At 51.7% G+C, this 26,613-nt stretch overlaps 2 protein-coding genes across 10 annotated transcripts in view; one reads left to right on the forward strand and one right to left on the reverse strand.

The window, feature by feature from the left end:
- Positions 1–7,131, forward strand: part of ACOT11 (acyl-CoA thioesterase 11) — a 55,640-nt gene extending 48,509 nt beyond the window's left edge. For 3 of the 9 annotated variants that reach the window (XM_086389928.1, XM_086389952.1, XM_086389963.1), the window contains one exon: positions 854–1,159. In XM_086389928.1, coding sequence (XP_086246054.1) covers positions 854–1,144 — 291 coding nt within the window. In that variant the 3' untranslated portion in view covers positions 1,145–1,159. Of the gene's footprint in view, positions 1–853; positions 1,160–1,827; positions 1,895–2,211; positions 2,296–2,721; positions 2,933–3,239; positions 3,374–4,554; positions 4,687–5,373; positions 5,707–6,908 lie in introns of those variants that run through there. The other 6 variants (XM_086389981.1, XR_015159880.1, XR_015159882.1 and 3 more) reach the window with 6 other exon arrangements.
- A 1-nt stretch (position 7,132) lies between these two features.
- Positions 7,133–21,843, reverse strand: FAM151A (family with sequence similarity 151 member A). The gene is made up of 8 exons (XM_086389914.1): positions 21,613–21,843; positions 20,090–20,236; positions 15,052–15,204; positions 13,739–13,898; positions 12,102–12,326; positions 9,188–9,327; positions 8,270–8,413; positions 7,133–7,878 (listed from the first exon to the last, which is right to left on the reverse strand). The coding sequence occupies exons 1-8, from the start codon at positions 21,725–21,727 to the stop codon at positions 7,205–7,207; spliced, it is 1,758 nt and encodes a 585-aa protein (XP_086246040.1). The 5' UTR covers positions 21,728–21,843; the 3' UTR covers positions 7,133–7,204.
- Between the last annotated feature and the right edge of the window lie 4,770 nt (positions 21,844–26,613).

Consider the following 26,613-nt stretch of genomic DNA (forward strand, 5'->3'; position numbering starts at 1 on the left):
CAGAGGTGGGCTCCGGGCTAGGACATCTGTGTTCTGTTCCTGGCCACACTCCTTAGCCCCGTGACCTTGGGTGAGCCACTTAGCCTTTCTGTGCCTCAGTTTCCTCCTCTGTAAAATGGGGATAGTACTGGGAGTTCCCTGATGGCCTAGTGTTTAGAATCCCAGGATTTCATTGCCACGCTGTTGCTGTTGTTCAGTCACTAAGTTGTGTCTGACTCTTTGTGACCCCATGGATGATCACATGCCAGGCTTCCCTGTCCTCCACTGTCTCCTGGAGTTTGCTCAAGGTCATGTCCATTGAGTCGGAAGTGCCATCTAACCATCTGTCCTCTGGCACCCTCTTCTTCTTTTGCCTTCAGTCTTTCCCAGCATCAGGGTCTTTTCCAGTGAGTTGACTCATCACATCAGGTGGCCAAAGTATTGCCAGGACCCAGGTTCAATCCCTGGTGGGGGAACTGAGTGGCTGCAAGCTGCGTGGTGTGGCCAAAATAAAATAAAATGGGTGTAGATGTAGTGCCAAACACAGAGGGTTGGTATAAGACTTAGGTGAAGTTTTGTGTGGAAAATACTTCAGAAGTGTGCCTGCTGATAGCAAGTCCCCTTTCATGGAGGACGAAGCAGGTTTAGTGAGGGCGGGTGGTGTTCCCAAAGTCACTCAAGGGTGTGAGGGGAAGCTGGGGCTGGGCCTCAGTGACCGGGCACTGCGCTGTCCAGGCTGCCCCTGTGAGACTGAAGTCCGCTTTAGGACTGCAGGGAGGGTCTCCTTGGGCCCTCTGGGGAAGGAGGGCAGGCGGTAATAGGGGCTGGGGGAGCTGGTTGTCCTGCCCACCACAATCTGGGCTCCTCTCCCCAGGATGGCGAGCGACGGTACCGAGAGGCCAGCGCCAGGAAGAAGATCCGCCTGGACAGGCAAGTGGAGGCCAGGAGGTGGGAGGGGACATGGCTTCAGTTCTGTCTCAACTCCCTGTCTACTCCCTGCCCCTGGGAACTCACCTGTCTTTGGTGCTGCCCCCGGGCTGGGCGTTTACATCCAGACAGTCTCTGGTCTTGGCCTCATGACACAGTGGTCTTACCGGCCCCTTATACAGGTGAGGATGCTGAGGACAGAGGGATTAGGTGTCCATGGGCACACAGACAGGAATGATTGGCAGAATGAGAATTTGAACCTGGGCAGGTGTGGCCAGTTTTATATCTTGTGTCCCTCCCATTGATTCTGATGATGCCCATTTTGGAGATGAAGAAAGACTCTGAGAGGAGGTGAACAATTGCTTGTGATGCAAATCCAGGTGTGAACGATTGCTACCAAAGCACTTTACATGCCTGAAAAGTACTGTAAATGCACCAGGGTTTACCATCTAATGTTAATAAGAAAAATGTGCATTTAGGGAGGGGTTTGGCAACCCACTTCAGTACTCTTGCCTGGAGAATCCCATGGACAGAGAAGCCTGGCGGGCTACAGTCCATAGGGTTGCAAAGAGTCAGACACAACTGAGCCACTAACACACCATATGCCAAATGCTGTTCTCTTCCTGATGACCCCATGAGGGAGCAGGTATGACTACTGATCCCATTTTACAGATGAGGACACTGAGGCACAAGGGTGAAGTCACTCGGGCAAGGGTTATGGGTCTACACCTTTCCCTGCAAGCCCCACCTCTGAGTGTGCGTGTCCTCAGCTGCTGTCTTCTGTGTGCCCAGCCAGTCTCCCTGGCCAGATAAGGGTGCCTCCCACCCTGCTGGGCTGAGCACAGGGCCTGGCACCCAGTAAGCTGCTGAGAAGAGGTGGGCCCCAGAGGGACCAAGGTTGTCATCTTCCCTCTCTCCCAGGAAGTACATTGTGTCCTGTAAGCAGGCGGAGATGCCCCTCTCTGTCCCCTGGGATCCTAGCAACCAGGTAAGGCCTTCTGCTCTGTGCGGACAGCTTTCAGACCTGTCGGGGACCCGCAACCCTCCCTTCTTGGAGGAGGCCCAAAGGGGACAGGATACTCTGCCTCAAGGCCAGGCTGGTGAGCCAGGGGCTTTCCCGTGTCCCCCTGCTTGGCAGGAGCGAGCTGAGGTCCCAAGGTGGGGAGGAGTCTGGCTCAGCCTGGGCCTCCCTTCCCAAAGCCCGGGGCTCCTTCCTTCACGTGCAGCTTCCTCTCCACACATCAAAGTGGCCCTGGCACGAGCCCCCGAGGAAGGGGAGGGTGAGGCTGCTCTGTGTCTGGGCAGGTGTACCTGAGCTACAACAACGTCTCCTCCCTGAAGATGCTCGTGGCCAAGGACAACTGGGTGCTGTCCTCGGAGAGCAACCAGGTAGCGGACCCGCCCTCCCAGCTTTCCTTTCTCCTTTGAGCAGCCAGAGGTGTTGACCGTGAGCTGAGAAACCCTCTCGAACCACTCAGGTCAGAGGGGGGCTTCCCTAAAAGGCCCTGGGAGAGCTGTGAAACCACCCCAGTTATAGCAGCACGCCCGCCCCCTCAAGGCCTGGCGTGGCTTGGCTGGGGGCTGGGGGCGAGAGTGGGCTGAGGGGGGCTTGAGCTCTGCCACTTCTGCCTGTGTCCTGGGGTGGGTCACCTCCCCACAGTGACATCAGTGGCTGGATGGACGCCTGGCTCTGAGGATCCATTCTGGTTTCGCGTTAGTTACTGCTTCTTTATCTTTTTATTTTTAAAAAGAAAATGTTTGATATTTAAAAAAATTGAGGCATAATTTACATACAGTAAAACTTCCCCTTTTTAGTGTGTAATCCTGCTAGTGTGGAAAACACATGAAGTTACATCATCGCAACAGTAATCAAGATACGGAGCATTTCCATAAACCCCCAATTTTTCTGTCTCCTCTGTGATCAAGCCTCTTCCCTCCCAATCCCTGGAAACCACAGACCAGTTTTCCGTGCCCTTCATTCGGTCTGTTTGAGAATGTCCAGTAAAGGGAGTCGTGCAGCATGTAACCTTTGACGTATTTCCTTAGGCACAGTGCATTCACTTGTGTGAAGGGATGAGTGTGTTGCGTTTCACGTCAAGTACCATTCCATCTGACTAGTGGGCTTATCCATGAAGTCCCTGCTTCCTCAGACACCTTCCTATCCACTTGTGCTGGATCTCCCATTTTTCACGGGGCTGCCACCGAGGCTCAGAGAGGTTGAGTCACTTGTTCACAGACACACAGCAATCAGTGCGGCCCTGACTTCCAGCCCGGGTCCCCAGCATAGTCTGAGGAGGAGACGAGGGAACGAGGCTGCCCTCTGTCCTGTGCAGGTCCGCCTGTACACTCTAGAGGAGGACAAGTTCCTTTCCTTCCATATGGAGATGCTGGTGCACGTGGACACAGCCCAGGCCTTCCTGCTGCTCTCTGACCTCCGCCGGAGGCCCGAGTGGGACAAGCACTGCCGGTGGGTGCCGGAGGGCGGGGGTACAGGGGAGTGGGGGTTGGGGAGGGGGCCCCGAGGGGTCTCCCCCCTCTGAGCCATCCCCCACTGCTCTGGGCCCCTTGCTGGCTTTTATCTAGGGGTGGGTTATGGGAGGGCAGCTGCTATGGTTATATGTTAGGTGAGTATCTGAGTCATGGGTATTCCAAGCCCTCAGGGAAGGGACTGAGCCTGGAATTGGAGGTGGGGGCCTGGCCCAACTATGTGACCATGGGCCAGTCATGTCCTTTCCGGGCCTCAGTTTCCCTCCTCTTAAAATGGGTACTTGAGGTGTGGGTATGTATTTGCACATAGGGATAGATCAGTGGTTTTCAAACTGAGTTCTGCCTTCTGAGAAGGGGCTTGGGGACTACTTGGGGAGGTGGTTGGGAAGTGGAGGGCGTGGGTGGGAACTCCTCCCAGACTCAGGGTAGCTCAGACAATGTCCAGTTTGCTTAATTTGCCCAGCTTGCCAATTCTTCATATGGACATGTGAAGGGAAAGTGGCAGGTTTGGACATGTCGTGTCTCTGCGAGGATGTTCTTGTGAGTGTGTGTTGGTATAAGCCTGGGTGTGTCTACCTGGGCACATGTATGTAGTGTACCCGCGTCTGAGGGGCACAGCTCTGGCACCCAACCTGTGCACATCCCAGACCTGCTTCCTTATTAGCTCTGTGGCCGTGGGCGAGTTATTTCTCTGAGTCCCAGCCCCTTCATCTATTAAATGGGGATACTCAGAGTACCAACTTCATGGGCTGATGTGGCGTTAAAGGAGATAATACCTGAAAGCTCTTAGAACAGTGCCTGGCACAGTGGGCACTCACTAAATACTCAGTATGGTTACTAAATCATCACACATCTGTGTATTGCATTTGCACCGACACAGACATCTGTAGTACTGTGTGTGCATCAGTGGGTGTCCATGTGTTTCTGCACGTATGCCCACAAGTGGGGTTTATTTGCTCGTGTACGTGTCTGCAAGCCCAGGTGTGTATGTCCCCTTTGGCCAGGCTTTTCTGCCCTCCTGTGGTCCCTGTTGAGCAGTCTGGGGGTGATACATCCCCCAAGCATGTGCTCAGGGTGGCTGAAGCATGGGGGCGGGGGAGCGGCTGGGTCAACCCTGCTGTCGTGCACGGAGCCTCTGTGACCCCCGTGGACTCCGCACAGGAGCGTGGAGCTAGTGCAGCAGGTGGATGAGGATGATGCCATCTACCATGTCATCAGCCCTGCCCTCGGTGGTGACCCCAAGCCCCAGGACTTCATCATCCTGGCCTCTCGACGGAAGCCTTGTGACACCGGGTGCGTGCGTGCCTGCCTGCCGGGCTGGGAGGTGGGCGGGTTCATCTTCCTCCCCAGGGAGGGGACATCCGTGTACAGTCAGCCCTCTTCCAATGGCCTCAGGACCTCAGCGTAAAATTGGTGGCCGTGGTCTTACTGTGGGTAGAATGGAGAACAAGAGGACATATTGCCCTTTCCGGTCACTCATGCTCTAAAGCAGGGTGGTCTCTGTCCTTGGTGTGGTGAGGGTGCCTTGCCCCAGGTCACGGACAGGCCAGCTCTCACATGGCCCATTCCTTGGCCTCCAGCCTCTGAAAGCCCCATGTTGCCTGAAGGGTGGTAAGGCTCCCGGCTGAACCAAGGTGAGGATGCTGGAGAAATGGCATCACCTGTGCTAGAGACAGGCAAAAAGATGAAGCAAGGAAATCCAAAGTACAGCACTGCTTCCCCGGGCTGGGGGAGGGAGGCGGGGAATGTTTCCAGAAGGTCCACAGTACAGTCACCCTGGTATCTGGTGAGTTCAGAACTGCTCACCCACAGAAACTTCCTGTCTAGAACCTCCTTTGCAGCTTGACCTGGAGCCAGGCTGTGTGCCTTAGACTCTGGTGAGGGCATCCCTGCAGCAGGGCCCTGATCAGTGCCGGAGGGGGCTTCTGGAAGCTGCCCTCACCCTTTCCCATGCCCCCTCTGCACACTTCTTCCATACAGGGAACCTTATGTCATTGCGCTGAGGTCAGTTACGCTGCCCACACACCGCGAGACCCCAGAGTACCGGCGTGGGGAGACTGTCTGCTCAGGCTTCTGCTTCTGGCGCGAGGGGGACCAGTTAACCAAGGTGAGGCCTAGTGTCTCCTTTCCCTTCCCACCCAGATTCACCCCAAAGCCACACTTGTGTCCAGAGCTCAGTGCTGTCCAGACCTCAGCACTCCCACTGGCCAGTAAGCTCTCTTCCAGCTGTAGAGAGCCTGAGTATCAGGGCCTAGAAAGGAGCCTTCATTAAAACCTAATCTGTGCAGATACAAGTCCGAGGACACAGTTGAACCAGGCCTGTGTGTTAGTTGCTCAGTCGTATCCGACTTTTTGCAATCCCGTGGACTGTAGCCCGCCAGGCTCCTCTGTCTATGGGATTCTCCAGGCAAGAATACTGGAGTGGATTGCTGTTCCCTTCTCCAGAGGATCTTCCCAACCCAAGGATCGAACCCTGGTTTCCCGCATTGCGAGCAGATTCTTTACTATTTGAGCTAAAACTCCATCTTCTTACTTATGTACCCCTTTCATGTCTAGGAAGGCCGTCAGGGCCCATGAAACTCATCAGGGCAGTCAGTGTTACCTGGCTGGCTGAAAGTGGGCTAGCTGGGAAACTCAGTGCCCCTTCCTCAGATCGCAGTGGCTATTAGGGCCCTGAGACACCCCATGTAGAGACTTGGACATTTGCTAACTTAGTGTTCCCTGGGGTTATTCTAACTGCTTGCTGCAGATTTGCTGACAAGGGCTTAGTCGTGTCCTATTCTGCCACACCATGGACTCTAGCCTGCCAGGCTCCTCTGTCCATTCTTTCTTTTCCAGGCAAGAATATTGGAGTGGGTTGCCATTTCCTTCTCTAGGGGATCTTCACAGCCCTGATATCAAACCCTGGTCTCTTGTATCTGCTGCATTGGCAGGTAGATTCTTTACCACTATTGCCACCTGGGAAGCCATAATCTAATGGTAGCACCTTCATTTAAAGGAGTTTTATGCTTGGCTCTGGAGACCTAGCCTTCTAGAGCTTCCGGGCTAGAGAGGGGAGACACGATGACAGTATAGTGTGTGGTGACAGAGGGAAGCCAGGGTTGTCAGCCCCAGAGGAGGGGTCAGGAGAGTAAAGCTACAGGAGGTCACGCCTGCCAATCATGCAGTCCTCAAAGGCCCCAGGTGCTGCTGGTATTTGCTGCCTTCCTAGCAGGTGACTGGGCTTCCATGGTGGCTAAAGACAGTAAATAATCTGTCTGCAATGCGGAAACCCCAGTTCTATCCCTGGGTCAGGACAATCCTCCAGGGAAGTAAACGGCAACCCAGTCCAGTATTCTTGCCTGGAGAAGGCCATGGACAGAGGAGCCTGGAGGGCTACAAGTTCATGTGGTCCCAAAGATTTGACACGACTGAGGGACGAACACACAAAGATGCCAACTGCCTGTTTCATGTCCACTCAGTACCCTCTACTGCCCCCTCCCCATCCTCCCTGGGTGTGGCTCCCCGTCCTGCAGGTGTCCTACTACAACCAGGCCACCCCGGGCGTCCTCAAGTACGTGACCACCAATGTCACCGGCCTCTCCTCTGAGTTCTACACCACCTTCAAGGCTTGTGAACACTTCCTCTTGGACAACCGGAACGACCTGGCCCCCAGCCTCCAGACCCTCTAAGCATCCTCCCTGGCCACCTCACGTCCACTCCCACTCCATCCTGCCCCAAGGACATGCGTGCAGTGCACTGAGGAAGCAGAGGCATTTATTCCTTCCTGCCTCCCCATGGGAAGCTGGGGTCCACCAGGCCACCTGGGTGCTCAGTGTGTGCCAACATCCGCCAGCAAGTCTTGGCGGTAGCTCCGGGGTAGCCTGTAGTAGACTCGGGTCTTCTTCACGGCCCTGGCTGCCAGCAGCGCTGCCCGCACAGATGCATAGAGGCCCCGGCCAGGGCTGTGTTCCACCGTGACCGTGGCCCGGGGAGAAGCTTCCAGCAGCCGGGCCACGACTCCAGCAGGGCTCTGGGCCAGAGGCCCAGCCTGCAGCTGGAAGGACACAGGTTGCCAGAGGCCCTGGCAGAGCTCCAGCATGTCTGTGAGCAGCTGTTCCCTGTAGCCACTGCCCAGCACTTCCTCGGGCCAGCCTGGTGCCACTGTCACATGGGGGAACACCTCGGCCACAGCTGTAAGCAACTCCCTGCCAGTCACGTAGCCGGGGACCATGAAACTCCCGTGGGAGACTGTGGCCCCGACCCACACAGGCGTAGACAGGTGGCCAAGGGCAGAGAGGGTGGCCAGCGTGGCCAGGGATGGCCGCAGGGCGGTGGGCTCTGCTATGTGCACGTGGATCCCCCAGCGTCCGGGGTGCGTGGCCAGCTGCTGCAGGCAGGACTCCAGTGTCAGGGCACGGCCATCTGGGGTGTGGACGATGGGCACGGGGTCCCCAGCTGCAGGCTTCTGGAGGCCCACATCCAGCAGGATCATGCCTTCTCGGTCTGGAAGAGGTAGTGGAGGCAACAGTGTCTGGGGTAAGGGTTATCATGGGGTGTCAGAGGCCCTTGCTGAAGTTAAAGGGACAGCAGGAGGTAATGGGGTGTGTTGATTGGATCTGGGCTCCAGGTGGAAGGGCTGCTTTGTGAATGTGCCTGGGGCTCATCAGAATGGCCCAATGAGCCGCTAGCTCAGCTCTGAGGCCTGTGCCCGCCTCTCTTGCAGCACCATGTGACTGAAGCCTCACAAGTTCGAATGCCAGGAGCCCCATACTTTTGACAACACTGCTCCCCCACCTTGCAGCTGCGTTGCTATGGTAACAGAGACCTGAGGTAGCTTCCCCGAGGTAACCCTTGCAGTTGAGCTAGGAGCACAGGGGCTGCAGGCAGACCTTACCTGGGAGCTGCACTGTTGCTGTGCTTCCATTGCCCTGGATGTCAGGAACCAGCCACTCCACGCTCAGACCCTCGTCCCCAGGGTGCTGGAGAGCAGGGATCAGGCTACCCCCAGTGTAGTAGCTTGGCTTCCGTGAGGTATTCACTGTGGGTCAGATTGCCAAGGTGGAGAGGCCACCAGTCACGGAGGCCTTCTGTACACCCTGAGTCCTCTCTAAGCCTCACAGCAAAGTTCCAGGGAGCTGGAGTTCCCTGTTGTGTAGATGACGGGTGACTTGCCCAAGGTCCTACAGCCAGTGGGCAGGGTTGCTGGGATTGGAGCCTGATGGAGCCAAGTCAGTCAGGCCCCAAGCTGGTATTCCTCCCCCTCACCTAGATGGCTCCCAGAGCAGGAATGTTGGGTCTGATGGGTCCCCTTGAGATGGCCTGATTGCAGGCTCTCCTCGGTTTGGAGTTAAGGGAACAGGGGCTTTGGACAAAGGAAAAAGCATCATTGATTAGCAGGTACAGTGGAGGAGCCGTTCTCTGAAATGCTAGAGCAACCCTCAGAGGAACTGTACTGCAAGAGGAAGCATCTTGCAAGGGGAACCCTACAAGGGGTTTGGAATTTGCTGTTTCCAGTAGGAGCTGTGCCACATGTAAGCTGAACAACTTTGTATTAATTATGTAACTGTTTTGAACCTCAGTTTCTCTATCTGTAAAATGGAATCTCTGCTTCATGGATCTATGGAGCTTAGCATTCCATCCCATGGTCTGGCATACAATGGATGCTTCAAATGATTCCTTTCTCCTATCTCACGTAGGATTTTCCCCTTTCATTGGCCTTCCCCACCGAGCTCTGCTCCCATATCTACTAGGTTCTGCCCTGTGCAGAATCCACCCCACCACCCTTTCCCACCCTCCCGAGACCCCTCCCTACTGGCACGCTGCTTGAACTGAGACAGGAGAGGCTCAAAGAGGTCATAGTAGACTTGGTGGGTGGCGGTGTTGTCTCGGATATAGAGGAGGTCGTCCACTGTCACGGGGTCCGAGGCGGACTGCCACATTGTCAGGCTGTACCTGGGGTCCAGAGAGCCAGCTCAGAGCCTGCCTGGGCCCAGCAGCCCTCAGCCCCTCTCCCATGCTCAGAACTGAACCTGAGCTGGGGGGGAGGCCTTGGGAACCCTGACTGAGGGCAGCGGCTAAGAAGGAGGGGAGATGGACTGACCTGCCTCCCCACTTGGAGTGTCTATTTGTGGGCCCTCTGTTAGGAAAGAGGACCCACAAAGACACATTTTAGGAATCAGTGAACTAAAATGGATGGGAATGGGCGAATTTAATTCAGATGACCATTATATCTACACTGTGGGCAAGAATCCCTTAGAAGAAATGGTGTAGCCCTAATAGTCAACGAAAGAGTCCGAAATGCAGTACTTGGGTGCAGTCTCAAAAATGGCAGAATGTTTGTTTCCAGGGAAATCCATTCAATATCACAGTAATCCAAGCCTATGCCCCAACCACTAGTGCCGAAGAAGCTAAATTGAATGAAAAAAGGATGTCCTTTTCATCATAGGGGACTGGATGCGAAAGTAGGAAGTCAAGAAATACCTGGAATAACAGGCAATTACAAACTGAGACAGGCAAAAGCTAACAGAGTTTTGCCAAGAGTATGCACTGGTCATAGCAAACATCCTCTTCAACACAAGAGATACTCTACACACATACATCACCAGATGGTCAATACCGAAATCAGATTGATTATATTCTTTGCAGTCAAAGATGGAGAAGCTCTATATAGTCAGCAAAAACACACTGACTATTGCTCAGATCATGAATTCATTGCCAAATTCAGACTTAAATTGAAGAAAGTAGGGAAAACCACTAGGCCATTCAGGTAAGACTTAAATCCCTTATACAGTGAAAATGACAAATAGACTCAAGGGATTAGATCTGATGGAGTGCCTGAAGAAATATGGATGGAGGTTCGTAATATTGTACAGTAGGCAGTGATCAAAACCATCCCCAAAATGCAAAAATGCAAAAAAGGCAAAGTGGTTGTTTGAGGACACCTTACAAATAGCTGAGAAAAGAAGCGAAGGCGAAGGAGATTAAGAAAGATATACCCATTTGAATGCAGAGCTCCAGAAAATAACAAGGAGAAATAAAACCTTTCTAAGTGAATAATGCAATGAAATAGAGGAAAACAATAGAATAGGAAAGACTAGAGATCAAGAAAATTAGAGACACCAAGGAACCATTTCATACGATTGGGCACAATTGAGGACAGAAATGGTATGGACCTAACAGGAGCAGAAGATATTAAAAAAAAGGTGGCAAGAATACAGAGAGAAAAAAAAGAATACACAGAAAAACTATACAAAAAAAAAAAAATCTCAGTGACCTGGATAACCACGATGGTGTGATCACTCACCTAGATCCAGACATTCTGGAGTGTGAAGTCAAGTGGGCCTTAGGAAGCATCACTATGAACAAAGCTAATGGAGGTGATGTGATGGAATCCCAGTTGAGCAATTTTAAATCCTAAAAAATGCTGTTAAAGTGGTGCACTCAGTATACCAGCAAAATTGGAAAACTCAGCAGTAGCCACAGGACTGGAAAAGGTCAGTTTTCATTCAAGTCCCAAAGAAGGGCAATGCAGCCATGAAATTAAACACTTGCTCCTTGGAAGAAATGCTTTCACAAACCTAGAGAGCATATTAAAAGGCAGAGACATTACTTTGTTGACAAAAGTCCAGATAGTCAAAGCTATGGTTTTATCACTAGTCATGTACAGATGTGAGAGTTGGACCATCAAGAAGGCTGAGTGCTGAAGAATGGATGCTTTATGAACTGTGGTGTTGGAGAAGACTCTTGAGAGTCCCGTGGAGACCAAGGAGATCCAATCAGTCAATCCTAAAGGAAATCAGTCCTGAATATTCATTGGAAGGACTGATGCTGAAAAGCTGAAGTTCCAATGCTTTGGCCACCTGATGCAAAGAGCCGACTGATTGGAGAAGACCCTGATAGTGGGAAAGATTGAAGGTGGAGGAAAAGGGGACAACAGACGATGAGGTGGTTGGATGGCATCAGTGACTGAATGGACATGAGTTTGAGAAAGCTTTGGGAGGTGGTGAAGGACAGGGAAGCCTAGCGTGGTGCATTTCGTAGGGTCACAAAGAGTCAGACAAGACTCAGAGACTGAACAACTTAGGAAAAAGATAGGGACAGAAGAGATGGGCATGGGGGAGGGGGTGCGGCTTGGATTAGAGGTCAGGTATGAAGGGGGAAGGGAGTGGCCTCCAGTGGGGAGAGGCTGAGGAGGTGGTGCTGGGCAGCTGGGACCAGTGCAGAGTTGCGGGGGAGGGTGGGCTCCACCAGTCCCACAGAGCTATTGGGGCAGAGGCTACAGATGTAGTCTGTACACCCTCAGAGAATAGCTGGCTCCCAAGAGAGGAAGCTGTGGGAGGCAAATTGCCTCTCAGTGTAAACACTTTCTGGAACTTCCCTAGTGGTCTAGTGGGAAAGACTGTGCTTCCACTGCAGGGCTTGCTGGTTGAATCCCTGGTGGGGACCTGAAGATCCCACATGGTGTGTAGTGGGGCCCAAAACAAATAAGCAGAAAAAAATAAACACTTTCCACTGGACAGGCTGCCTCAAGTGATAGCTACCCATTACCAGAGGTATACAAGCAGAAAGCAGGGACACTGTAGAGAATGTGAGCACCAGCAGAGGTTGGGCCAGATGATCATGAAGACCCTTCTAACAATCAGCATCTGAGATCTTGCTGGGGATTCAAGGCCCGGGAGTGAGTTTGGAGGGAGAAGGGGCCAGGGCAAGGGTCTGGGCGTTCTTACCTGTCAGATTGGCCAAGCAGCCAGCTGAAATGGGGCCAGGCAGCCCTGACCATGACAGCCCGTACGGGGAAGGTCACCTTCTGGGGCACTGCTCCCACCAGCTCCTGCATCTTCTCCACCATGGCCCGGGTATATGTCCCATCTGGGAACAAGGGCAGGTACAGGGTAGTCCAGCCTGGAGACAGGGTTGCCTCAGGATACTTCTCCTGGACCAAGGCCAGGAACCTGCAGAGAATCAGAGATGCTGGTCTTTAGATCTCCTTCCTCATCTGGGTTCCCATCAGAGTGCTTGGAAGAGGCAGGATCTATCACATCTAGATATTAGAGCACAGTCCTGAAGCACATGTTGGCTTGCTCAAAGTCCCATGTTAGGGCATGGACACTGGAGCCAGTGAGGCCTGGGTTTGAGTCCTGACTATGACCTTGGGCAGCTCACCCAACCTCGTTGATTCTTAAAAAGTGGCATCCTTTCAGGCGGGACAGGGCTTCTCAAACATCCCCATGTGGATGAGGAGGTGCATCCAATCCCCAGGTGTGGGATCTGTGCTGCCAGCTGTGAGAGTCTCTGAATTTTCAGATATTTAAAAATGTCATTCAAATTTTGAACTCTTACAAATTTGAATAGGCACATAATATTACCCTCTCCACCTCACAGATTGACTCCAATGTTCACTCCAAGAAGATCAAATCTTGGGCCACTAGCTACATTTTCAAACTGCTGCTTTCCAAATGCACCACGTTAAAAACTAGATAAATACTGGGTGGATGTATTGTTAGCTGACTGGTTGGAAAGATGGTTTAATGATGGATGGGTGGATGGATGAATGGAGATGGACAGTAGAGAGCTGGAAGTTAGAGTCAGAAAGACCTGGCTTTGTATGGTTGCTCTGCCAATAGATGTAGGCAGGTCATTTAACGTCAGTGAGATAATTCCTATATTACAAACTAAAAATAATAGTACCTACCTCATTCTCATTGTAAGAGTTAAGTGGTACTCTACAACTAGACTACTTAAAACTGTGTGTGACAGATAATAAAAATTCAACAGATTGAGCCTCAATTATTGTCTGCTTTCTTATCTGCAAAACGGTGAGAAAAAAATGCTCCTAACCTGGCATTTCTATGGGAAGATGAACTCAGATATATTCTCTCCTTTCATGCGGCCCTCTGTAAACTTGAGCGCACCATGCAGCTGGTTCTATGTAAGTGCTGTTGTTGGCAGTACTGGGATCTGGGGGGCAGCTGGGGGGTGGGAGGGGAGGCTGGGGAAGGAGTTAGTGCTTCAGACTTTTCTAGCAGGCCAAGGCTTGCCCTAGGAATAAACATTATAGTAAGGGGACAAACCCGTAATCCACCAGTGAGAGCCCAGTGAAATCAGGACTGTTAGGAGAAAGTGTGAGGGAGGGTCCTCAGCAGCCTGGGACGCCAGGGAAGTTTCTGGGGCAGGTAATGGCTGGTTTACCAGGAAATGGTAGAAAGGCATTCAAGGCAGAGGGAACAGCATGTGTGAAGGCTCAGAGGTCAGACGACATGGTGTGGCTGGAGGCAAACTCAGCAAAGGTCCCCTGAGCACCTGCTGTACCCGATGTTGAAGTAAACAGACTGGACACAGCTGGAGCAGAGAGGCAAACACTCACTGTGTGGCATTGACCTCTACTGAGAGGCCCACATTGGGACCCCTCTGGATGTCAGCATTGATCCACACAGGCCTTCGAACTTTCCCCTCCTCTGTCAGCCGCCGAAGGAGGTCCAGGGAGGGGCCCACAGCCTTGATGCTCTTGAAGTCTAGCTTGATGCCTGTGGGGAGAGGGCCAAGGGCTTGGGAAATTGGTCCCTTGTGCTCAAGGAAGAAGGAAACAGAAGACATGACTTCCTGGGACAGAGAGAGGAGGTGTGGTGTGTGTGTCAGGGGTGGGAGGGAAGACAGGGCCGGAATTCTGGGTGGGTGTGAAGAAGGCTTCAACGAGAGAAGGGACTTGCCTGTGTAGGAGTGATGTTCCGTCCCTCATCCCCAAGGGGAAGAAGCAAATGATGGCTAAGGGCTTGGGACTTGGGGCTGGTGCAGATGTCAAGCATCTGATGAAAAGGGACTGTGATTCTTGGACAGGCAGACTTAGCGGGTCCAAAGCCACACAAGCCTAAAGAGCAGGAGATGAGGCTGAGGAATTAGAGTCAGTTGCTCAGTCGTGTCTGACTCTTGGCGACCCCATGGACTGTAGCCCAGATTCCTCTGTCCATGGGATTTCCCAGGCAAGAATACTGGAGTGGGTTGCCATTACCTTCCTCAGGGGATCTTCCCCACCAAAGGATTCAACCCAGGTCTCCTGCATTTCAGGCAGATTGTTTACCAGTTAGAGAAGGATGTTGAAAGCCAGGCCAAGGAGATCATAATTTGTCCTGAGGACAATGGGGAGCCATGGAGGGTTAAAGCAGGGAGTGACTTGACAGTTGGCATTTTGGAAAGCTCACCCGGGTAGGGGCTTGATAGACTTTGGAGGTAGGAAGCCAGTGAGGAAGGAGGTCTGGGAGAAAGATGATGTGAGTGGGACTGGATCGGGGGTAGGGTTCAGGGTTAGAATTGGCAGATGCAGCAGCTAAGTAGCTGCAGGGGATGAGGGAGAGGCATTAGGGTGATGCCTGGATTCTTTTGGTAACTGGCAAAGAGACATGGGAGGGGAAGGTGGAATTGGCTTTGAGCATGTTGTATCCAGTTCATGGATTCAGGGGGCCTGAATGCTCATATTTGGCCCTTTGCAGCTTACCCTGCATGTTTACTCCCTCGTTTCACCCATCTCCCCTGAGCCCAGGCCTCTAGATTGGTCTGGAAAACTGAGGCAAAGAGCAACTCTTAATAGGGATTGGACTTGTCTCCTAGTGGAGCAACCCTTGCACATGTGGTCTGAGTACTGGAGGGCTTGGCAGCTGGGGAGGAGCTGAGAGAAGTCCTTACCCTTCTTGGAAGAGGCCAGCACAGCCTCCAGCCACTGCTCTAGGGTGTTGTCGCTGTAGATGGCTGGGGGGTGCGCCATGATGGGGACTCCTGTCTCGTTGAGTGTGCCGAGCCCTTCTGTTGTGATGTCTGCCTCCAGGACCATGACTTTGCCTGTGAATGAGGACAAACTCGATCAGTTCCTTTTTTAAATCTATTTTCTTCATCAAAGTGTTACTCATTTATTATAGAACATTTGGAAAATATAGAAAAGCAGAAAGGGAAATATTAACCCACATTTCCGTCCATTTTTATAATTTTTACACAGTTGAGACCACTCAGTATTTATAATTTTAATCTTTTCTATGTGTCACTTAAAAAAAAAAAAGCTGCACAAGCCCTGATTGAGGGTGGTCACCCTGTTTCAGTTAGCTACTCCCCCACCTTTCCTGAGACATTTCAGTAGTCTCTAAACTTTTGCTACTAACAAATAAGGATGCATATTTTTTTTCTGATTTTTCTGATTATTTTCTACCCTGACTTGAGGAACTTTAGTCAGGGCCATGCGGGGTCATTTCTTTGGTTGTTTTTTAGTTAATTATTTCTGGTTGCTGGTAGCAGACTTTCTCTAGTTTTGGCAAGCAGGGGCTGCTCTTCATTGCTGTGCCCAGGGTTCTCATTGCCGTGGCTTCTCTGGTGGAGCACGGGCTCCAGGCGCACTGGCTCCAGTTGTTCCAGCTGCAGCCTCAGTAGTCCCGGCTCGTGAGTCCAAAAACTCACAGGCTCAGTAGTTGTAGCACATGGGCTTAGTTGCTCCAAAGCATGTGGGATCTTCCTTCCTAAACCCTGGATCCAGTGGATTCTTATCCACTGTCATTGTTCAGTCACTAAGTCGTGTGTGGATCTTTGTGACTCCATGGACTGCAGCATGCCAAGATTTCCTCTCCTTCAGTATCTCCCAGAGTTTGCTTAAACTCATGTCCATTGAGTCAGTGATACCATCTAACCATCTCATCTTCTGTCGCCTCTTTCTCCTCTGGCCCTCAATCTTTCCTAGCACCAGGGTCTTTTCCAATAAGCAGGCTCTCTCATCTGCTTATTGGAAGCCAAAGTATTGGAGCTTCAGCTTCAGTCCATCCAGTGAATATTCAGGGTTGATTTCCTTTAGGATTTTCTGGTTTGATTTCCCTGCAGTGCAAGGGTCTCTCAAAAGTCTTCTCCAGCACCACAGTTTGGAAGCATAAATTCTTCTACCTTCAGCCTTCTGTATATCACCAGGAAGGCTGCAGTATCATTTTTAAAGCCCATATTATCAAATTACTGTCTAGAAAAATTCGTGTGACTCATATGCCTGCCAGAAGTACATAAGCTGGTCCATCTCTGGGCACCCTTAAGGGCACTGAGCGTTTTTATTGTTTTTGTCTTTTGAATGCATATAGTTAACTCCTGAGGTGGCTGTGTGATACCCATTGGGAGAGTTCAGTCCAGGAGGGAGTCAAGGACTTTGAGTGCGAAGCAGGCTGGCAAGAGCAGGTCAGTTGACCTGCTGACCGAGGAGTGGAGTGAAGCCTGGGTGGAGTTGCTGTGAGTGCCTGGTCCATCACAGATAGTTGGCATCAGAGGGGCCTCTTCTGTTTTATACTTGCAGCCCTGCTACCCTCAAAGTCCACTCACCTATACCTGATTGTGTTACTTCTATTAAAAATTCAACAGCCCTGGCTTTAGTCCTGAGAATCCAATCCGAATGCCTGCCCATAGTCTGTGAGGTCCTGTAGGACCAGGCCTGGCAAACTTTGCCCTCTCACCTCGAGTCCCTCTCTCCTTCAATATCTAGCTTCCATCCACTCCTGTTTCTCCAACATCAAAAACTACCCAGGAACTGTTCAAATGCAAGTTCTGCTCAGCAGATCTGGGGTGGGGCCCAAGACACCTACCAAGCTCCCCAGTGATGCCCAGACTGCTGGTCCACAGACCACACTTTGAGCCTCGAAGCTCAGATATCTTGTCTCCCATCTCTGGGCTCCTACACCTGGCTGTTGCCATGGCAACACTCTTCCCTCCACAGTTTTACTAGGCCACCTCCAGCTCATTTGTGGGTGTTGGCTTAAAATATCAAGGAGGCCATCCCTAAACCACACAGTCAAAGTCAGGCTGACAGCTGATCCTTTGAGCACTCAGCCCCCATGTAACTACTCATATAGCACCATCCTTCCTGAGCCTGAGGGCTAGGAGCAGGCTCCAGGTCTGTGGTGCCCATCACTTGGATTTCCAGTGCCAAGATGGTACCAGGCCTAAAAAAGGAGCTTCAGAAGTGTTTGTTGGATGGTACAAGACTGGCTAAATGAATGATGGAGAAAGCTGAGATCAGGGACTTCCCTGGTGGTCCGGTGGCTAAGACTCTGTCTTCCCAGTGCAGATGGCATAGGTTTGGTTCCTGGTCGAGGAACTAGGATCCCACAGGCCTCACAGTGCAGCCAAAAGAGAAAAAAGTTAAGTTCAACCAGCCCAGGTCCAGAAAAGTAAAAGAGCTTGCACAAAGTTGCAGAGAATTTTTGCAAATTTCTCTAAGCCTAGGTGTCTGGATTTCCAGAAGGGAGAGGAAGCTGAGTGCCAGGCTGTCCCCAGCACTGTTTCAGGCACTTTGCACTGTCCCATTTCATCCGCATATTATATCTCTGGCCCAGTGCTCCGGAATCTTTGGTGTCCTCACTGACAAGATGGGGATGAATCTCTCTGGGCTTTAACTACAGCACGTGGACATAAATTATGTTGTATTAAAAAATAAAAATTAAAAACAAAAACAGGTTGTAAACTGTGAAGGGCTATATGAAGGTAACTTTTATTTCTATGGTTTTCTTGTCTTAACTTGGTTACTGAGGAATGCTGAAAGAGGGATCCAGAGGGGTTTGGGGCCCAGCAAGGCCCAGAGAAGTCAGGCCCCAGGTGGGTAGCTGGGCAGCTAAGAGGGTAGCTAAAGAGAATGGGTGCTGAGAGGTCTCCTTCCCCATCTAAAATGGGCCAGGTCCGGTCTGGGGAAGGTGGCGGTACACTGGGAGGGAGCCAGGGCTGGAACCCAGGTCTCAGTCCTGGTGAGTCTCTGAAGCTGCTGCCTTACTTGACCTGCACCAGCTGCCTCCCTTGAGATGCTGGTAGCCCCTGAACTCAGGACCGCGTCTCACTCGTTTCTACACCTCCTCTCAAGCTGGGTGCAGAGCAGGGGCCCAGCGAATGCTCAGTGAGGGGGACTAAAGACAGATGGACCTAACCTGCGTCCTTGTGATCAGCACCTGGACCCAGCTTCCTCCTGCACGGCCATTCACACCTGTTCGGGGCCTTCCAGATCCTGAATCTGGGAGCCAACTTGGGGTGGGTGTGGGGCGGTGGGGTATGAGGGAAGAGGAGATGAGGGAAGATGCATGTTCCTTGAGCTACAGTAGGAGCCCTGGTCCTAAGGGATGCAGACAAGTGAGGAGTGCTGCTCTCCACAGGGAGCTCACAGGAAGTTCCCAGGCCCTCCCTCCCTCCCCACCCATGAGCTCTACATATCACATCCCGGAGTAGGAGCACCACGGCTCCTTGTGCAGACCCTGAACCCAAGACTGTCAGCTTCCAGTCCCCGCTTTAACACTTGCAAGCTGTGTGACCTTGGACAGGTTACTTGACTTCTCTGTGCCCCATTTCCCTCATTTACTAGAGGCAAATAATAAAATATCCGTTGTATTGCATTCACTGTGTTTTAATTATCATCTACATGGAGTAAATCACTCCATTAGTCTGGGGTATTCCTATTGTTTCAGCATAATTACTAATAATGACCTCTTTCATGACCAAAAGTGCCCTGGTTTCATCCTACCAGTCCATATTTGGCAGAGGAAGTGGTTTGAGCTGCAGATGGGTGAAGTCACTTGTCCCAAACCACTCCTTTGGTAAATGGTGAAATGTAGAATTTGAGCCCACTTCTGTCTGCCTCCCAAGCCTTTGCTCTGGCCCCTCCCATCCACATAGATGTCCGGTGTGACTTCACCAGTTTAACTCTGGCCTACCATTGCTTCCCCTCAGGATCCCTACCCCAGCTGTGGAGCCGCCCTCCTCCCATAGACCTATGGAAGGCCTCAGGTCCTTCCCACCCCTGTGGCTATACTGACTGGTTACTCTGCATGCTCCACGTTATTGGGCACCACCTATTTGGGGCCCTTAGCTTTCTTCTTGGCCAAGGTCACAACTTGGTGGGGCCTGATCCCTATCTGCTGCCCCAGGACCTACCTGAGATGACCCTGGGGCTGGCAGAGCCTCTTTGCCTTCCCTCAGGCCTTATCTCCCAGATAAGAGTCCTCACTCTTGCCAGGGAGTTCTCTAGCTCCTCCTTCTCACCCAAGTCTGACCATTAGCCTCCGAATCCTGAAGCAGCAGCAGACTGGCTCCACCCAGCCTGCGGAAGCCCTCCCTGCTGCTGGCCACCAAGCCTGCCTCCTCCAAGAAGTCTCTCTAAGGACTCATTCATTCATTCAGCAAACCTTTCCCTGTCTCTTACTCCCAGGTCCCCTGTGGTGACTCTGCAGGAGGTAAGAGCCAGAGGCCTTGAGCCTGGGTCTTGTTCTGCTTCAGACCTACTGCGTGACTGTGGACAAGACCCTCTCCCACTCAGGATCTAACTTCCCTAAAATTGAGGGTTTTGGGTAGAGCAGTGGTTCTCAAAGTGTAATCCTGGGCTCACAACATTAGTGCCACCTGAACACTTACTAGCAATGCAAATTCTCAGGTCCCACACCAGAGCCAGTGAATCTGAAACTCACTTCTGAAGAGCGCACAAATTTGGGGCCCCTTCCTTTCACCTTGAAAAGATGACAGCAAGATATGACCTTGGACCCAGACATCGCCCTACAACCTGAGCCAGCCACATAACCAGTGAGGCCTCACTTTCTCAAGTGGATGATGGCAAGAACGCGGCCATACCCATCCTAATGCTACCTCACAGGTAATGCTGTGAGCCTCGCCTCCACCCTCCCTCCATCTTCTCCGCCTCTGCCCCAGCCTGCCCCATCCTGGCAACTGGACTTACTGCTGAGGGCAGCCTTCATCTGCTCCTTGCTGTTGGCAGCGTGGTACCAGGTGACCAGCAGGCCATCCCTCTGGCTGATCTGACCCAAGCTTAGCAGGTAGTCCAGCATGTCTGCGTCAGAGCGGCAGGTCCCATCCTGTTCACAGCCTGGAATCAAGGCCAAGGAGGCCGTTAGCATCAGTTCTTGCCCAAGCCCAAGGCTCTTGTCTGTACATCCTACTAACCCTCTCTGGGCCCTGGGGCCATGTCCAGCCTGCCATCTAGCATAGACAGTGGACCCCAGAGTCGTCAGTGCTGTGAGAGAGAAACGTGGGGTCCTGAGCACAAGGATGCTCTGGGCCAGCCTGGGGACATTGGAAAGTTCACTGATAAGGGAATATTTGAGGGAGACCTAGAAGGATGGGTGTGTAAATTTAACCAAAAGAGGGGACTAGGTTATTCCAGACAGAGAGGAAAGTATAAGAAAAAGGGTTGGCCATAGGAAATGTGGTGGCTTAAAAGAATGGCCATTGCTCTGGTACAGATACAGAGAAGTGAGATAGGACAAGATTGGAAAAGAGGGCTGTGATCTGGTTGTAAAGGACCCTGGGTGCCAGCAAAAAAAAATGGGGTGTGTGCTGGAGATAGCAAACAAGGCTGTGTTTAGAAAGTGCTCCTTAGTGGCAGGGCGAGCATGGATTGGCGAGAGCAGGCTGGTGGCAGAGACTGTGTGGGAAGGGGCAGGCTGAGGCAGGGGTCCAGCAGGAGAGGGGGAGCTGAGAGGTTAGGGGGAGCAGGGAATGGAGACAGAGGATGGGAAGGAAGAAGCCTCGAGGCACAGGACTCTTCAGTCAGGAGAGGAGGCTGCTCCCAGGTCCCCATGTGGATGGAAGGCCCTTCATCAGGAGAGGGTGCTGGGGTGTGAGGGTAAGTTCAGCCCAGTCCACTGAGCTTGTGATGCCTGAGTGACCTCCATGGAGAGTTCATCTGGGAGCATGGAAGGATAGCTGAAGCCTGGTAAAAGAGGAAGGGAAACAAAGTTAATGAGACTGTTTTTTGGAGATCAAATCTTGGTGGGCTTGGTGATGGGAGAGGCAAGTAGAGCTGTGGATGGAGGATGTTTTGGTAGTCAATTCGAAAGGAAACCAACTCTGAACACTCATTGGAAGGACTGATGCTGAAGCTGAAATGCCTGTACTTTGGCCACCTGATGAGAAGAGGGACTCACTGAAAAAGACTCTGATGAGGGGAAAGATGGAAGGCAGGAGGAGAAGGGGACGACAGAGAATGAGATGGTTGGATAAAACCATGGACTCAAAGAACATGACTTTGACCAAGCTCTGGGAGAGAGTAAAGGACAGGGAAGCCTGGTGTGCTGCAGTCCATGGGGTCGCAAAGAGTCAGAGACAACTTAGCAACTGAACAGCAGCAACAATGGGGAGGAGAGCAGAGGCCAACAGGGCTGTCGATGGGGACGGAACCTTATAGGGGCAAAGAGTGAGGGATGGGGAAGAAAACCAGATAGCACGGCTGGGGGCTCCTACCTGGCAGGATGGTGTGTTTCTGCAGTAAGAAGCCCACGATCATCGCAGTGGCAAACACCAGAACCGCAATGACACCACCGACAATGGCCCACTTCCAACACCCCTTGTTTGCCATGATGACCCTCTGAGGGGAATACCCCTCCAAAGGGCAGAGTCTCCTGAGGCTCTGAGAGCTGGGATCCAGAGGGAGGAAGGAGCCTTGACAGCGCTTAAATCTCCTCCTGGCAGAACAGCTCCTGCAGGCATGGAATGTCCCAAAAGGCAGCTTTGGAGGCCCCGCCTACCTCCCAACCTCCTCCTCCTCCTCCGTCTCTTCCAGGATCTTAACAGGTCAAGCAGAAAATCCTGCCACCTCCAAAATGACCTTTGAGCCCAGTAAGAGACAGCAGCAAATGTTAGATGGAGCCCACCGCTGCCCTCCCCCACCAGCAACCTGCTGCCTGTCTGCTCCAGCCTGAGAGTTGGGGGGCCAGGGATCTGGACCCAGCTTGACCTTGCTTTCCTAAAGACCTGGAGGTTTTCTTCCCCTGCATAGAAGGAGGCCTTCCTTCTTTCTGCCCTGCCCCAGGGAGTCTGGAAGGTCAGGCAAGGGTGAGTAACAAGAACAGATTAGATCTGCCAGAGGAACGTGAATTTTCCTTCTATCCCAGATAGATTAGTGGCTTGTTGGTCTAGGGGTATGATTCTCGCTTAGGGTGAGAGAGGTCCTGGGTTCAAATCCCAGACCAGCCCTACTTTGGACTTCCCTGGTGGCTCAGATGGTAAAGCATCTGCATACAATGCAGGAGACATGGGTTCAATCCCTGGGTCGGGAAGATCCCCTGGAGAAGGAAATGGCACCCCACTCCAGTAGTCTTGCCTGGAAAATCCCATGGACAGAAGAGCCTGGTAGGACAGTCTGTTGGGTTGCAAAGAGTTGGATACGACTGAGCAACTTCACTTTCAGATAGAAGTGAAGATAGATGGATAGAATTGGTAGAACTGGCATGCTGACCTGGGCTGCTGCAGGCCACTTCTGAGTCCACAGGGGAGGGACTGGTCACTGCCTGGCCCAGAGGGTGTTCTGTGGTTCCCGGTGTGGGAAAACAGAGACTGTCCCTATTTCAGAGACCCTGGAGTTTAAATCAGTCCAAGAGCCAACTGCCATGTGCATGGGGAATGGGGACAGAAGTGTACAGAGAAATCCAGCAGGGGCCTTGATTACTTGAGTGAGTGTGTGTGTGTCTGTGTGTGTGTAAGAGTGATTAGAAGGATGCCCAGGTGGGCAGATCCAGGGAATCTGGGACCTAAGGAGAAGGTCGAGAGGGAGTTTGGTTCAGGTATCCTCAGGTCATGGGGGCTCCGGGAGTCCCTGAAGAGAAGCTGCCCAGGAAGGAATTGGATGTAGAAGTCTAGGACTCTGGACCAAACATGAAGCTGTGAGCATCTTTTCCTGCTTAAGGCAAAGAGAGAAGGGGGTGGAGGCAGACTTTTGGGGACCACAGACTTTAGGGCTGGTGGGGGAAGAGAAATTGGTTAAGTGTTGTGGGACAGAATGACAAGAGGTGGGGAGGGACCAGGAAGCCAATAGAAGGGTCACTTAGAGAAGAAAGGGGTGGTCATCTGTGCCTGGAGATGGAGGCCCATAAAGACAGCAAGGCACTGCCAGACTTGCCAGTAAGAGTAAGGATGATGTTGGAGACAGTCTAGAACTTAGCTCTTACAATCGACTAGGCTTTCCACATACAAACAGCCTTTGTTTTGTTGCCAAAATCTTGGCTGTCTGTGCACCAATTTCAAACAGAAATACGGAGACAGTTATGGGGGAGAAGGAAAAAGTGGCTTTATTACTTTCCCAGGCAAAGGAGAAACACAGCAGGCAAGCTGCTCAAGAAGTGTGCCCCACTCTCTGATGACCAGGGAGAGGTTACCTAGTCAGGCAGGAGTATGTGATAAGGATCAGGGCAGTAACGGTCTTCATTCCTTCTTCTGCAGTTTCTAAACGGAGGGGTTGCTGGCAAGATTAGGGCGTTTGCAGGGTCTCAGGTGATCTAGTCTCTTATCTTGATGAGCCTCTATGGTCCCTTTAATCTTGCCTCAGGTAGTTATGTTGCTGTTCCTCTCTTGATCAGCAACTGTTCTACCAGTTGGAACCAAGAGGTCATGGAGCCTGGAGTTTGGCCTATAAGAAATGACAAAGAGACCTCAGTGCCCAGGTACCCCACAGGGCCCTGCTTGGCATCCGCTTTAGAACTGTGTGCTTATTTAGTCTTTGTGACATTCTTGTGGGGAAGTATAACTCCTGCATCTCAGATAAGGGAGTGGGAGTCGGTCAGCAGCAGAGCTGAGGTATAAGCCTGGGTCTTTCCACCCAGCAGGCTGTGTGTTGTCCATCCCTGGAAAGGATGCTGGTGGATTCTGAGGCACTCAGCATAGCAGCCTCTCTCAGCTCTGTGGCCTCTGCAGGCTGCCTTTGAGGAAGAGGGTCTTTATTCAGCTCTGGCTTTTGGCAGGAGGAAGACTTCTGGGTTGGTCTCCAGGCCACAGGACCCCATTGCCCATGACACTCCTCATGAGACAGAAAACTGATGTTGGTACTGAGCCCCACTCTGTGCCCAGTACCATGCTAGCTCTGGGGACCCATCAGCCCCCTGTGACATATGGTAGGAGAGGAGAACATGGGGGCTGTCAGGGGCTCCAGCATCTCTTAGGTGGAGCCACTGTTCTAGAGCTGATGCTGCAGGAGTGTGGGGTTACAGCCTGTAAGATGGGCTAATAGCATGGCCTCCGAGGTGGGACCTGATGGATCCCTGATGAGCACAGGGGAACTGGGAACCCCAGCCTCCTGGGCAGGCCATGTGACTTTCAGGGGAGACGTGGAGGACTTAGAGAGCCATGTGGGACCAGGGCTAGGAAAGGCTGTTCTAGATGAGGGGGCAGTGTGTGTGGAGGGAGCAGAGCATGTGGGAGAAGGGCTTGCCCAGGAGGGCAGCTGTGCAGTGGGGCTGGACCCTGCCAGGTGGGAGATAGGGATGCTCAGGGGAGAAGGCTGGGGAGGCTAGCAGGGCTGGGTCACCCTGATAAAGAGCTTGACTCCAACCAGGAGGGCATAGGGAGCCTTCGTCTGTGGGATAAGCAGGAGAGGGACATGCTCAGCTTTGCATTTTGGAGAATGATTCTGGAAGCTGTTATTGAGGAATGGCTGGAGGAGGCCCCCCTCCACACCTCTTATCCCCCCATTCCCTGTCACAGAGCCACATGACCTCCCAGGCCATTCCACTCAGAACCACCACAGGTCCACCTAGACCCAGCTTCTCTTTCCTGGGTTACTTCAATTACCCACACCCTTACTTGAAAACTGTCTTTTCCGTGCCAAGTCAAAAGACACAACCAAGCCAAAGATCCAGAGGAGGATTTATTACTTTCCCAAAGCAACGTCTCCAGGAACAGCAAAATAGGAGCAGTTGTACATGTGTGTTTATGAAGGGGCTTGAGCAGAGGAGAATTCCCCATAGAATTGAGGCAAAAGATGATGGAGTCCAAGTTTTAGTTGACTGAAATCATGAAGCTCAGGAAAGGTCAACATCCCATCCTCCGCCTGGGTGGAAGCCTTAGTTCTGGCAGAACTCCCTGTCAGATTGTTTACACATACCCCTTGAGGAAGAACTAGGACTCTGTTTTATCTGAACTATTGTTTCTTGAGGGCTTTCCCTTTGTTCTTACACTCCCTTACTTCCCGTAAGATTGTTGATTACTGAGACCTGTTCAAGGGCAAGCACTGTGGCCACTTTATTTAAGGAAGTATAAAGTATGAAGTGAAAGTCGCTAGTCCTGTCTGACTCTATATAGTCCATGGAATTCTCCAGGCCAGAATACTGGTACAGATTCCCTTCTCCAGGGGATCTTCCCAACCCAGGGCTCGAACCCAGGTCTCTCATATTGCAGGTGAGCCACCAAGGAAGCCCAAGAATATTGGAGTGGGTAGCCTATCCCTTCTTCAGCAGATCTTCCTCACTCAGGAATGGAAGAGGGGTCTCCTGCTTTGCAGGTGGATTCTTTACCAGCTGAGCTACCAGGGAAGCCCATTTTATTTTAAGTAGCAAGGCAACCAACATACTCAGTTCTCAAGCTTCTGCCCCCACCCCGCCAAAATCAACTGATGTTCACAACTGTCATTGTACATTTATAATAAACCACTGAAAATACTTAGTTTCAAAGAGAAAAGTGGTTACTGAGTCCTAAGAATGCAGCATTGAAATGATTTCCTATACTTAGTAGCCTCATTTCTGTGAAAATTGCCTGCTGTTGTTTCATATCCTTGAGCTTTGTGGATTCACATTATCCTGCAATCCCTTTCTAGAGTGACTGTGCAGGAGGCAGGATCTATAACTAAAGGACATCCATTTCACTTTTACCGAGTACCTATTCTGTGCCATTTACTGTGTTAGATGTCGAGGACAGAGACACCAATGTGCCACAGCTGCTGCCCTAATTGGATCATGCTGCTGCTAAGTCACTTCAGTCGTGTCTGACTCTGTGTGACCCCATAGACGGCAGCCCACCAGGCTCCGCCATCCCTGGGATTCTCCAGGCAAGAACACTGGAGTGGGTTGCCATTTCCTTCTCCAATGCATGAAAGTGAAAAGTGAAAGTGAAGTCGCTCAGTCGTGTCCGACCCTCAGCGACCCCATGGACTGCAGCCCACCAGTCTCCTCCGTCCATGGGATTTTCCAGGCAAGAGTACTGGAGTGGGGTGGCACTGCCTTCTCCTAATTGGATCATACATTGTTTTTAAAACCCAAAACCAGGAAAATAGTAATATATACATACTCCAGATTTTGAAAAAAAATCAAAGCTAGTAAAAAAGAAAAGAAAAAAAAAATAATATTTTCCTTCTGAGAAAGTTATTATTAAAGTTGTGATGTATATTGTTATACATTTTTTCTATGCATACATAAAAAACAACCTTCAAAAAGAATTGTCTTGTGATATTGCTCTGTACCACATCCCAACATTTATTGT

Source organism: Bos grunniens, chromosome 3 (assembly GCF_055505025.1).
Source record: "Bos grunniens cultivar Pamir isolate PY7600 chromosome 3, Bosgru_T2T1.0, whole genome shotgun sequence".
NCBI classification, from domain to species: domain Eukaryota; kingdom Metazoa; phylum Chordata; class Mammalia; order Artiodactyla; family Bovidae; genus Bos; species Bos grunniens.

Bases quoted from the DNA above. Each gene is read 5' to 3' on its own strand.
- FAM151A (XM_086389914.1), bottom strand. From the start codon at position 21,727: ATGGCAAACAAGGGGTGTTGGAAGTGGGCCATTGTCGGTGGTGTCATT. The intron at 13,899-15,051 runs GTAAGGACTTCT...CTCTCCCCACAG, and splicing joins GCTGGCCTCTTCCAAGAAGG to GCATCAAGCTAGACTTCAAG. The intron at 7,879-8,269 runs GTAAGGTCTGCC...TACCTCTTCCAG, and splicing joins AGCAACAGTGCAGCTCCCAG to ACCGAGAAGGCATGATCCTG.